The sequence below is a fragment of the Cupressus sempervirens genome, chromosome 3 (assembly GCF_028749045.1).
Source record: "Cupressus sempervirens isolate cs-2001-9-10 chromosome 3, ASM2874904v1, whole genome shotgun sequence".
Lineage (NCBI taxonomy): Eukaryota > Viridiplantae > Streptophyta > Pinopsida > Cupressales > Cupressaceae > Cupressus > Cupressus sempervirens.
Genome location: NC_143120.1, coordinates 709,304,369 through 709,315,433, shown reverse-complemented (window position 1 = coordinate 709,315,433; position 11,065 = coordinate 709,304,369). Strand labels below are relative to the sequence as shown.

The 11,065-nt window shown below is 35.3% G+C and overlaps 1 protein-coding gene across 10 annotated transcripts; it reads left to right on the top strand.

Moving 5' to 3' along the window:
• Window positions 1-3,063: 3,063 nt before the first annotated feature.
• LOC149568726 (DDT domain-containing protein) lies at window positions 3,064-10,175 on the top strand. 10 transcript variants are annotated; one of them, XM_089821610.1, is made up of 12 exons: window positions 3,064-3,268; window positions 3,851-3,890; window positions 4,205-4,398; window positions 5,598-5,770; window positions 7,097-7,536; window positions 7,623-7,725; window positions 7,858-8,201; window positions 8,332-8,864; window positions 9,003-9,204; window positions 9,320-9,481; window positions 9,568-9,656; window positions 9,754-10,175. In XM_089821610.1, exons 3-12 carry the CDS (start codon window positions 4,286-4,288, stop codon window positions 9,896-9,898), a joined length of 2,304 nt encoding a protein of 767 aa, XP_089677736.1. In that variant the 5' UTR covers window positions 3,064-3,268; window positions 3,851-3,890; window positions 4,205-4,285; the 3' UTR covers window positions 9,899-10,175. The 10 variants fall into 10 exon arrangements, with proteins under 10 accessions (XP_089677736.1, XP_089677740.1, XP_089677737.1 ...); XM_089821614.1 differs by having other exon boundaries at window positions 3,064-3,356; window positions 7,629-7,725; window positions 9,036-9,204; XM_089821611.1 differs by having other exon boundaries at window positions 3,064-3,356; window positions 7,629-7,725.
• Window positions 10,176-11,065: the final 890 nt, after the last annotated feature.

Genomic DNA, 11,065 nt, shown 5'->3' with positions numbered 1-11,065 from the left:
AATGGGATATCAACATCCAAACTTGCCTGGATAACATTACAGAAATAAAGAAGTTTGTCAATGAAAAATTCTGCAATATTCTATGGATAAGACACATAGGGCGGAAAAAATCTTATTACATTAAAGAATTTAATCCCACTTCTAGTCATGATGAAAAGGCCTATATAAGAGCACCTATTAACTGGAAAGAAAAAATGTTGATGGCACAACTTAGAACTAGTTTACATCAGCTGCGATGTGAAATTGGTCGGTGGCAAGTTCCAAAGGGAGAGTGGGCAGACTGAACACGTTTATTTTGTAATATGGGAACAGTTGAGATAGAGCAACACTTTGTCAAGGAGTGCCTGGCTTACAATGACATCAGATCTGGTTATACAAAAATACTGCAGAACAAGGACTTCAACTATTTATTCAAGGAAGATCAAGTGAAGAGAGCAGCGGATTTGATTACCAAACTTCAAAGAAGGAGAGACAAATTAACCAAAACTTTACAACTGACTAGTTCCGCTCCTGACTTGGGAGGGTGATTGCATGGGTCCCGTAGACTACTTTAGTCTCGTGGACGTCATTAAAATCTATCATATCATATCATATCATATCAATGACATTACAATATTTAGAAAAATAACATGCTCTAAACACATGAGTTTTCTTAACATAATAATCTACAAGACAAAGCCACTAACTACACTTTTGGAACCAAGCCTCAAAACCCCAATTCATCATTGTATATGTAGCACCAATAACTGCATTTAAATATTTTAGAAAGTGAATCTTTCCTCTTTTGGTGCCAATGGTTAATTAGTTCAATTTCCAACCTAAGTGATTTTTCTCTGCCTTGATTTTTGTACTAGAACTTGAGTCTTCATGGCACAACTTTTGGAAGCCATAATTTTTGACTTGAACATTTAATTTACTTATATAATATATTGTTGGAAAGCTTGTGAAGAGTTCCACAATGACACAAATATATGTATCTAGATTTCAAACCTTTCGAGAGACTCTAAGGTCTTCAAATTTGAGTTTGAAGCCTTATAAAATATTTTTTGTTTGAAACAAAAACATTCACATACTCCATTGGGACCAATTTTTGCATCCATTTAACAAGAATAAGAAAAGCCTCGAAACATGAGAAAAGTATCTAGAAAATAGTGTGAGACTATTTTAAGCTTCTATACACCTTATATAGTGCAACTATCATGATGGGCACCTAGGAGGCTAAATAAAAACTATAAAATAAAAGGAAAAACTATAACATATATTTTTGGATGCTCCAAGGTTTCTCATACACTTTGGATGCTATTTCATTGAAATATTTTCAAGTGTTTTGGGAAAATGCATATTTTCATTGAAATATATAAATGCAATTTGGTAAAATTATATGGACATGTTTCTTTGCATACCTTGGTAGTAGGACATTTCATGCTCATGTTAGAAATGCATGTAGACATGTCACACTCTATTAGGGTTCTTCTCTTACCTACTATTTCAAGGTTGGTAGAAATTTCATGTATGGTTGGGTATTCTTTGTTTTATGAATAAATTTGGACAACTTTAAGTTTCATGATTGGGCAAAAAGTGCCTAAGCTATGCTATTGTCTCTTAGACTTGTGGATGGATGGTGGGTTTGATGACTTTTGAAGACAAATTTACTATATTTCATGCATCATTTCTTGAATATTATCTAAGCTTGTATATCATTATTTGTATTGAGTTGATTAAATGGCATGAGCCTAATTTGTACTAATTAATTGTCTCAATTCACGTGCTAATACTTGAATAAGACGCCACTACATTTGAGATGTAATCTAAAATTTCGTGCACACTATGAGTTATTGTATTTCCATATTAATGTAAATTTGAACATTTATGTCATTTCATGATATAGGTTAAAAATCAAGGACCTTATTTAACTGCCAGTTTTATCCATATGGACACCATGAACAAATGGGAGTTTTATGGAAACCCTTCATAGTATTCAAAATAAAGATTTTTGCTAGATTCAAATGTAATAAATATGCACTTCATACAATGTGGAATGGTAGCTAATAAAACTATGATATTTTAATCAAAATGGCTTAAAAAAGGATGACACATGCCTATTAAAATAGTGGATTCAAAAGGCCTCTTGAGCTCTAATCCTATTGTAGTCTTATTAAGCTACCGAGTTGTAAGTTTTGTAGAACTAGCAAGACACAAATGAAGTATGTAACATACCTACAAAAGTTGTATAAGGTTTGTTGAGTTCACACACACACACACACACACCAAGAAATATCGTTCTCGAAGCACCTATTTACATCAATTTCTAAGGTGTAATAAGCACTTCAACAAGATATCTCTTCTCATATTTAATATACATGCTAATAACATTCCTTGCTCTTCCTTGAAACTTAAATTGAAAACACATTTAAGATCAAACCTAAGATCATTTAAACTTTAATTTAATGAACTCTTTAAATAAATCTCCATAAAAATTTAAACTTAAAATGAGTTTGACTCAAAATCACATAGTTAAATCTTGATAGCAATATCACGAAGTAACCTATCTTACAAATAAACCATCTCACCTCCTGAAAGAAAATAATCTTGAATTAATATATATATATATATATTTGAACAATCACACAAATTATTTACTTGCACTTTTTTTAAAAAATATCTCCCACAAAATTACCTTAGCCTAACCCTAATTGCCGCTCACATACCATACTCTTTGCATGTAACATAGCCCAAGGGAGTTAATTATGTTTGTAACTGTTTGAAGATATGGAGGCAGGGGTAAGAAGCCCTAGCCGAGGAATCCCCAAGAAACATTCCTCCCAGATTCCCAAAACATATGAATCAATCGCGTCCGTCGATTACCTCGACATCCAACGGGCCAAGTGTGTTCCCAATGATCACAAAACCCGCATGCGAACAACATAAGCCAAGTAGAAATTTTAAACCCCCGCCAGAAAATAGTTTTAAGATACGCTCTTCTTTCCCGGTTTCCTTTTTGGCCGTCAAAATTTCGCGATCAAAAGGCGGGCTTGTAAATTGTCTCAAGCTATAAGCTAAGCTATCTTCAAATAAAGGAAACGGAAGAAAAAAACCCGAAAACCAGACCCTCAGGTGTACATTCTGCTGATTCAGTAGTGGAAATTGGCTTCGGCGAGGTATCCGCTGAGCGCGGATCGACGGAGCAGGTTGAGAGCTACAATTTCAGCCGTTGAACGACTCTTGCCGCTGAAGATTTTATCAATTTGGAGATTTTCTTGAAATCACGGTCGCTGTGAAATTTCTCAGTAGCTTCATTTTAATGCTATTCTTTTCGCGGTTCATCTGAGAATTGGAGAATTTTGGGCTTTTATTGGGTATGCATCAGCTTTTTTCGGAAAAAGCGGGAAATTTTCGTGAGCCTTTTTCTCTGTGTGATATAGTCTTCTTTTAAGGATTGGCGGTGAAAAGATTTTTTGTTTGGCGTTTGTATTCTGTTTGTGATTTTGTCGTAGTGTTTTCGCGCGCTCAATTTTTCCTATTTGTTGTTGGAGCTGGCTTTTGTGTGTTTAAGAAGAAAAGAAGGGTTCTGATTTGAATGTGCTTATTTTTAAATTCTTTCTCGGATTTTTTTTGATTTTATAATGAAAGGCGTTGTAGTTGATTCTGGAGTTTCTATATATATATATATATATTTATTTATTTTCATCGAAGCATATTAAATATTTCGTTATTGTGCCTTTTCTTGGAGCTGGTTTTGGTGTGTTTATGCTTAAAGCTAGGGCTTTGAGTTGAATTTGGCTCTTTTCTGATATTATGAACGCTTTTAGTTCACGTTCGAAAATTGAATCGGTGAAATTCTTAAATGCAGGTGGGAGTTGTGTTCTCAGAAGCGATTTCTTTCGGCACAGGTTAAAATTGGCACCGGAGAGTGTGTTGAAGCTTTCCAATTGAGAAATTTATAGGCGAAGGCTTTGTATGCTGTGAATTTTGTCAATGCTGCATGAAAATTAAATCCGATGATTTAAGTCAACGTCTAGCAAAGTAGAGTTATACACTTGACGGAGTGTACTGAAATCTAGGGTTTTTGCTTCATATATGGCTGAAGAATGATTAATTTTTAGCTTGCAGTAGTTTTAAATGCATAGGGAACTTTCTAAGTGTAAAAGTGAGAATTTTTATTGCCCTAGAAAAATTTAATAAGACGTGTGTTTCATGTCTTCAGGACGGGATATTGTTGCAGTTTTGAGAAACTACAGTTTCTCGAGAAGATCATATTTTTAGGGTGAATTGTTTCCTTTCCTCTATGCCTCTCTTCAAGAGGAAACCTTTTCCTCTTGCCAGTGCACCGGAAGATATTAAACCCAATGATTTGGTATTTCAGATACGTTTTACTAAGGAAATTTTCAAGGACTATCAGTATCCTCTGAATTTTATTTGCTTGTTGGTTTAGAAACGATGTACTAGGAAATGATGCATTTTTTTCTTTTTCTTTTGCTGTTGCTTGGTCATCTTCGGCAAGATTATTACTCGGTAGAATTAGAGTTTAATAGACAACTTTAGTTATGGTATGGGAATAGCTTTTTCTATGTTAGACCTTGAATGAAGTTACAGATTGCCTTTTATTGTTGTTTGAAGCAAGATTAGATCACATTCTTAAGATTTGTAAACATGTGTAGCACTGATAATCAGTACAACTACATACAGCCTTTCCATATGTGAAATAGACTTGTGGCCTACTATATTTTAGTGAGGGTGATTTAAAGCCGAGCAATGCCATGTTTCTCTCCTATTTTTGTTAATCCCCTGGACTAAGATATGGTGAGATATACTATGTTCCCCCGAGTTTCCGGGACGGGGGACGGCAGGGGGCAGCGGGACGGGTTTCCAGGACGGCTTTTTTTTGGCCAATTTTGGGGACTGCAACTGGGGATGGCAAAAGTGACATTTTTTTTAGTTTTTTTAATTTTTTGTGTGTTAAAAAATTGGGGACGGATGCAAGTCCCCAATGAAGTTTCCGGGACGGGGACGTCCCCGTCCCTGAAATGCTGGTTTTTTTGGGGGGGACGCGTCCCCGGGGAACATAGGAGATATATATTTGGAATGCTTTTAAACTCATGAATATGATCTAAAAATAAACTCTGATGTTGAAAGTTGCAATGGCTTAATTAATATATGTAATATTTTTTTGTCCCATAGATCCTATACGCTCTATCTTGGACATAGATAATGTGGTAATGTTGAGTAAGGTGTCAAGTCACATTTATTGCTGCTTGTTTGACATTGTATGATCAACGTTAATGATGCCACAATTTGATAAATATCCATTGTTATCTAGGTTGATGAACTGCTTCCATTGTTTTTAGCTCATTGAACCGCTTTATTGCTGATTTCAATTTGTAAATGTTTCTTTTTTCTTTCTCTTCAATTTTAGAGTGCTTACTGAATGTGCAAACTCAGCATTTTCTTTTTCGTTTGATAAGGATTTGAATTATTGTGCTTCAGTTATAGTTCTGAAGTCCTGTGGCTTTGACTTTGAATCAGTTTGTGCAAAATATTTTCATTATTTTTTTCTCCTCTCATGTAGAGTATTGTTGTAATACCTTAATTTAATTCAGAGAATATTTGGAACGGATAAACCTTTACCGCCAGAGAGTATGGGTGTGCAGAGTTACTGGAAAGACTAATTTAACTTATGAAGAGGCTCTTGTCTCAGAACGTTGTGCAACAGAGAAGGTTCAGCAGTTTCCAAAGGATTTGATTGGATTAGTTTTGCGTAACATTCAGTTCAGTGAGTTTCTTGAATCCCTTAAAAGTTACTTGGTGAATCAAGTATTTCAATTGTGCACAGGTTATTGTGTTCTTGCAAACATGATTCATGTGTAAGAAGTTGGATATATATGTGTGAGAGAGATTGTGACTGAGATTAAATTGTTTTTAAGACTTATAGGCTAAACCCTGCTCATTGGATATACTAAAATACCTCTACTTGCTGATTTTAACTATCGGCATCCAGTTCTAAAATAAATTTTCAAAGGTGTGTTTGAGGGGCCTGGTTTAATGGCTGAATGAATTAAGATTTAATTTTCTTCGGTGACTCTCAATTTGTGTAGCTGTGGCAGATGGCATTGTATAATAATGAAGTTGACAAAAGATTTTCATCCTCTACTTCATTTGAGTTACAACTTAATCCCTTAAATTATGTGTCAAGATGTTTTTTGAGTGGTCCAATTTTTGATTTCACAGCATAGTTTGTGCGACTTGGTTCTGAATCATTTATTTTTGCAGTTATCATGCAGGTAGAGGGAACGCCTTAAAATATGATCAGCATATTTTAGTAATGAGAAATTTTGAGTTAATAATGGAATTGCTATGCTAAAGTATGACATTTATGGATTATTTTGCTTTGGATTTTTAATTTTTTGATTACAGTGACAGTTTTTCACAAATTATCAAATATTTCAATTGCTTACCTGAGTTGTTCTATTCCTTTGGTTTCAGAGATGGTTTGAAGAGTTTTTAATTTTTATATATCCAGATCTAGAGGTTTTCAATTGTCTATTGCTTTACTGTTGCTTTATGACAGTTTTTATGCACTACTGATAAAGATAGGTTAATTTAAATTTGTGCCTTGCTGTATCATTAGTTTTGCAGATACATGGCTTACATCATGTGAATTTATTTATTTGCATTTCCAATGAGTATACTATTGATGAAAGATAGAATAAAAAACTGTTTATGGCTACTGCATAATGCCTGGAACCTGCTTATTTGTTTGCATTCTGGTCATATTGAGTGTTCTACTTGCGAGTTCAAGATTGCATGTATATTCCTCTCGAGAACATAATTTCTGAACTTTTCCCGTATCAATTAAATGTATCTATACTGTTGAAATGTTAAATTGTTAGAAACTAAAGCTGTTGACAGTTGTTCTGGTCAATTCAGTCCCAACTAAGTTTCTGTTGGAAAATTTAGCTTTCTTTTTGAATATTTCAATATCTTTTCTTGATATCTAATTTTCATGTTATGTGCTCTTTTTTTCTGAAATTATTAACAATCAATCCCAAATGGTTCTTCGTTATTGCTCATTTTCACGTTGTCAACAATTACTTTGCAGGTACCCTGAGATTGAAAGAGCTCATTACTAAAATATCCCAGAGCATCAAAGATGTTTTTCTGGTAGGTGAAGAAGTCACAGGTAGAAAAGCAGACTCTTTAGTCCCTTGCAAAATTCTGAAGGTGATCCAGGAGATTGATGAAAGCAAGGGTACATTTAAGTATGAAGTTGGTTGGCTTGACAAAAATAAACAACTAACTGGTGTATCTGTAGAAAGTGCAGAGGCTTTGGTTCGAAAGAAGCCTCTTGTTACACAAGATGTCTTGAAATCGTTTATCAGAGAATCAACAAGCTGCAGTAGCCCACCTTGTTGGATTGTTCATGACGAACTGGCAAAGAAGTATAGGCTTTCCACTGATATCCCAGAGGATCTGAAGAATAGAATTGTTAAACAGGAGAAACAAAATGTTCCACACAATGAAGGAGATAAAAAAAGCTCTGTAAGTCATTTGGATGTCTGTCTTCTGTACATTATGGTCTATATGCATCCATGTTGCATTTATAGTCTCAAGTTGATGATCTCCAGGAACAGAATTTGGAGAATGGAGAGAATGGCAGCAAAAAGCGCAAAAGGAAAGACACAGAAGAGAGAGATGAGGAACCCAAAGAAAAGAAAGAAAAAGAGAAAGGTACTTGGCATGAGTCAAAGACCTTGTTTTTTGGCCATCTTGCCAGTTCTCTTATGATTAATTAATATTCAAAATTTCAAGTATCCCTTTGCTCTGGATGAGGTATATTTATTTTTCTTTGTATGCTTGCAGTTCAAGAGCAACCAAAAGTGGAACCTATTAAATATCCTATTGAGGATTCCTTGGTGCAGCCTGCTCCAGATGATCCTGTCTTTACAGAAAGGCCATTACCAGCTACAGATTTTCTCACGCCTAATGAGTGTGTAGGGGATCTTCTAATGGTCTGGGACTTTTGTGTTTCATTTAGCAAAGTGCTTCATTTGTGGCCTTTCTCCCTTGAGGATTTTGAAAAGGCAATTGATTACAAGGAAGGTGATTTAACTCTCTTGGCAGAGACACATAATGCTCTTCTCCGTATTGTGTTGAAAGACTCCAGTGCTTATGAGGATTTAATGCAGAAGAAGAAAATACCTAAGGTATATGTGTGAGCATAATTAACATATTCCTTTGGAATATTTACATACATAGTAATTTTATTTAAAGTAACACTGGTCTCTTTGGAAGTATCTGATTTTTTGTTTATGCTATACTTCCAATATGGTGCAGTTGTCAGTACAAAATTGGCAGGACCATCTTTCTGCTTTTTTGGAGGTAGAAGTAGTGGACAAGTATGCAAACCATTTGGAAGAGATAAGGGGGGGTAACTACTGGGGATTAAGTCCACGTGCAAAATTAGACATTTTGCATGAGTTGGTTGATCGAGCTCTTCCTTCTGATGTTATTAGAGGGCAACTAGATGAATACATTGAAGAAAGGCAAGCACTGGCAGCTACAAAACGAGAAGAGGAAATGGAGGAATCTAGAAGGAAAAAAGAACAATTACTACTGCTCAAACAACAATATAGTGAGGGGAAAGAGGATCCAGATGGAAATGTTACACAAGGAAATGTTGAAAACATTAAGACCATGGATGCTTCAGATTCCAATGTGTTAAAATCCGCTTCTGAACAGAATGGATCTGCGGCTGAACAGAATGGATCCGTTTCTGGACGAAATGAATCTGCTTCTGAAAATGGTGTAACTAAGCATTCAGATGCGAATGGAATTCAAACTGTATCAGATAGCAATAATGAAAATGGGTATGGATTTATTTTGGTTTTACATTTTAACCATGACTACGTTCCTTGCAGAGTCCAGTGAATTCCTTATGTTTGATAGCTCATCAATTGTTTTTAAGTAATCATGGATTGAGGAGTTATTTCAATTGTTTTGTCTAGTGATGTAAAAAATTCTCTTATGCCAACATCAAGACGAGCTGCATTACAGCAGAAGTTAGATGCAAAGGCTGCTGAAGAAAGAGAAAAAGAAATGGCAAGGCTTGAAGAGCAGAAGAAAATGCAAGAGAAAAGAAAGGCAAAAGCTGATGTAGTAAAGGAACAAAAACTTCGAGAGCAAAGGGCATTGGAGATACAGAAAAGAGTAAGCATGCTGTCTTTTTCTGTTGAGTTTGCGGTGTCAAATTATAAGTCTACTCTAGTAAATTCGTTGGTTGTAACTAACGATTGACATAATGTTTTTTAATATTCAATAATAGCAAGAGCATTTTGAGCGAGAAATAGAAAAACGTTTTATTCGGACCAATTCATTAGGGAAGGATAAGAATTACAACAAATACTGGTTTTTTCGTCGAGAGGGCCGGGTTTTTGTTGAAAGTGAAGATTCTACTCAATGGGGCTACTATAGTGCAAAGGAAGAGGTAAATTTAAATATTGTTATTTTGAATGTTCCATTAATTTTAGCATCACCATCTCAAGTGTTATTCCATTGGGTTTATTTGGCCAGCTTGAGTTGCTTATGGGCTCCCTGAATCCTAAGGGTGTGAGAGAGAAGGCTTTACAAAGGCAGTTAGAGAAGCATCATGCAAACATAAGGTGAGTTTGGTTCTATTTTAGTATTTTCTCTTACACAATGTTACGGTGATACATTCGACATAGTTTTTTAACTTTTTAATTTTATTGTCTTCTGTAGTAATGCAATGCAGAGAAGATTAAAGGAAATTGCACAGAGGTTTGCATTGGAAGAAGCTTCTATACGTAGATCTACTCGTGTTCGTTCACAGCCTAAGGTAGCTGGAGCTGGATTCTTGACCTATGTTAATAAACACAGAGGCTAGTCATATAGCTGTCACAACCCATGTTTGGGATTGAATCTTTGTTTTGATATACATTGATGCTAGTTCTGAGCGTAAAGGTTCAAAGCCATTCTTGTCAAGTGTGAAAAATCACATAAGCCAGAAATGCTAGAGGCAGAGGCCTGGCATCAAAATTTTGTTAATTTACATTATTTTTGTAAAATATCTTTGAACAGATCTTTTCCCTCTATCTCTGTTGTCAAAGATTTTACCTTCGGGTGCTGATTATATTATTCATTAAAAAACTTGTTTGATAGAATTGTCACAGGGGATGACAGCACTCTCAGCGCTTTTTGAGCTATTATGATTATAATGTTCAACAAATTTGATTTAACTATCTGGTAATTAATCACATGCCAATATTTTCTACACTTGACTAAGCTCTACTTCAGTTGCTATAAAAGTTTTTAAAAAATGATATATTTTAGTTGTATGCTGCCTAGAATGGGCTTGGCTTTGGGCTTTCATTGGAACACATTTTCAGAAGCTCCAATTATTCAACTGATCTCATTAATTACTGTTGCTCTCCCAAACGACTGTATGCCTATTCTGTAGAGCTCCACTAAGTGCAGGTCATTTAAACACAAATACTAATGATGGAATCAAATCACCGTGTAAAACAGAGCTTGTACTCAGGATGTGCCAGAGACTCTGCAGGGTCTTAGCAAGATAGAGTATGACCATGCAGGATCAAGCTGCAGCTATTGCATCTACTACTGGACAGCAAAAATGAAAGGACATAATTATTACATCTGTCCCTGAAAGTATTTATGTAGCCTTCCTTATAGTAACAAAAAAACTAGTTCTGAGCTTGAGCTAGTTAAGTAAAAGACGAGCGTAAAATCCAGCCTATGCATATGTATCCTTCTCGTATATATCAAAAACCAGACACGGAAACACAACTAATTCCTTCTGTCACAGTTCTAGGTCCTAAAATCCCATGGGAGGGTCAGTGTTCAAGATGTAATTGGTTCTCACTACTGCAGTTGTGAAATCATCACCATTATTGATGTTGAAACTAGCTCCACTTTGGATGTCAATATCTTTCCTTGAGGTTACTGAGTATTTTTTGTTTTGCTTCCTCTTAAATTCCAAGTATCTCCCTGAATGTGATAGTCTCACCTGTTGAAGAGCTGCTTCCATACTTCT

Excerpts from the sequence above, each read along its gene's own strand:
- LOC149568726 (XM_089821610.1), top strand. The coding sequence starts at position 4,286 with ATGCCTCTCTTCAAGAGGAAACCTTTTCCTCTTGCCAGTGCACCGGAA. Across the intron at positions 4,399-5,597 it reads GAAATTTTCAAGGACTATCA|AGAATATTTGGAACGGATAA; the intron begins GTATCCTCTGAA and ends AATTTAATTCAG. Across the intron at positions 9,482-9,567 it reads ACTATAGTGCAAAGGAAGAG|CTTGAGTTGCTTATGGGCTC; the intron begins GTAAATTTAAAT and ends TTATTTGGCCAG.